The sequence below is a fragment of the Archocentrus centrarchus genome, chromosome 13 (genome assembly GCF_007364275.1).
Source record: "Archocentrus centrarchus isolate MPI-CPG fArcCen1 chromosome 13, fArcCen1, whole genome shotgun sequence".
NCBI lineage: Eukaryota > Metazoa > Chordata > Actinopteri > Cichliformes > Cichlidae > Archocentrus > Archocentrus centrarchus.
Genome location: NC_044358.1, coordinates 18,520,193 through 18,521,561, shown reverse-complemented (window position 1 = coordinate 18,521,561; position 1,369 = coordinate 18,520,193). Strand labels below are relative to the sequence as shown.

The following is a 1,369-nucleotide window of genomic DNA, read 5'->3' as shown; positions in this document are numbered from 1 at the left end:
ATTTTGCACCAATTCGGAACAACAGACAACATTATACAAAATCAACAATTATTTTTAAGCATGTGAACTCCCTTTTATCAGGAATAAACTTTCTCTTGCACAATAATGTAAAGTCAATGATTATGATGCATTTCATTATTTATGTAAGTTTCGCTTACATACACCACCAGTTATTCCCTGTATGGGTTGATGAAAGCATAATATGTCAAGTTATGTTTATTTTGAATGGCATGGAGTAAACATAAGATTTTTCAATGCAAGAAAAATTTTTTCATCCCTGAGGCCATAGATGAGAGGACTCAGACACTTTGGAGCAATATTAAATGATATATAGTTAAAGAATCTGACATTCATGAATAAATTAAAATCAGTCTGAAGGACAGCATTTTCTATGAACAGGGTCCACAGCTGGATGAGACAGAGGAGCAGCTGAAAAGCATGAAGAACCACTGTTCTGAGTCCTTTATGTGTCGACCTCTTATTTTCTCCTGATGCAGCTTTGGCCACTTTCATTATTTCAACATATGCGAAAACAATAGTGATGCCCATAATCAAGAAATACAATTGATTCACAGCTGTGCGAACATGATCGTGCCATCTGTAAACAATAAACAACTCCGCACTGCATATCATGTATTTTTTGTAGAAACCAATGGAGGCAGAAGCAAAGAACATGGAAATAATAACAATGCAAGGACCAGAGCTGAGGCCGTGAATGATCAGGATACAGTACACAGTGCTGCGTGTGGAGCACAGCTGTCTGTGACGCAGAGGCATACAAATGGCCACATAGCGCTCCAGAGTCATTGCTGTCAGAGTAACTGGTGTGACATTTAGGTAAAGGAGCACAAAAACAAAGATAGTTGTACACAACCAAACTTGCAATTTAAATTCAAAAAAGATCATGATAAGCAGAAAATCAGACATCAATAACAAAAAGCTGTCTGACAATAAAGTTACAGAAAATAAGATATAGCGTGCAGATGTGTGAAAGCATTCCTTTTTAAAAATGGTGAAAATGAGCAACATGTTGATGCAAAGAAAAAGTATGACCAGGATCTGCACAATAATGGCCCGGGGAGTCAATGGTTGCTGCAAAAAACCATCATTCAGTAAGTTGTTACCTGCCATAGAAAACACACATGTTTGAAACACTTCTAAGAGTTCATCAGAGTGCCATGATTAAATATAAGATTTTTTCAAAAACCAAACTCAAAATCAAGTCCAGTGGAATAACCTTTCACTGTTTTCCAGAGTCACATCTTCTGCTGAGCTCCATACAGTTTGCTGAGGCACTGTCGATGCCTTTATATAGCTGATCGATGGCGTACTTGAGAGTCTCTACATTACAGATCTGAAAGAACTGAAA

At 37.3% G+C, this 1,369-nt stretch overlaps 1 protein-coding gene across 1 annotated transcript; it reads right to left on the bottom strand.

Moving 5' to 3' along the window:
* Nucleotides 1–216: 216 nt before the first annotated feature.
* Nucleotides 217–1,131, bottom strand: LOC115790403 (odorant receptor 131-2-like). Its single transcript, XM_030744235.1, has one exon. It carries the CDS (start codon nucleotides 1,129–1,131, stop codon nucleotides 217–219), a length of 915 nt encoding a protein of 304 aa, XP_030600095.1.
* Between the last annotated feature and the right edge of the window lie 238 nt (nucleotides 1,132–1,369).

Coding starts and splice junctions, on each gene's coding strand:
- LOC115790403 (XM_030744235.1), bottom strand. CDS start 1,131: ATGGCAGGTAACAACTTACTGAATGATGGTTTTTTGCAGCAACCATTG.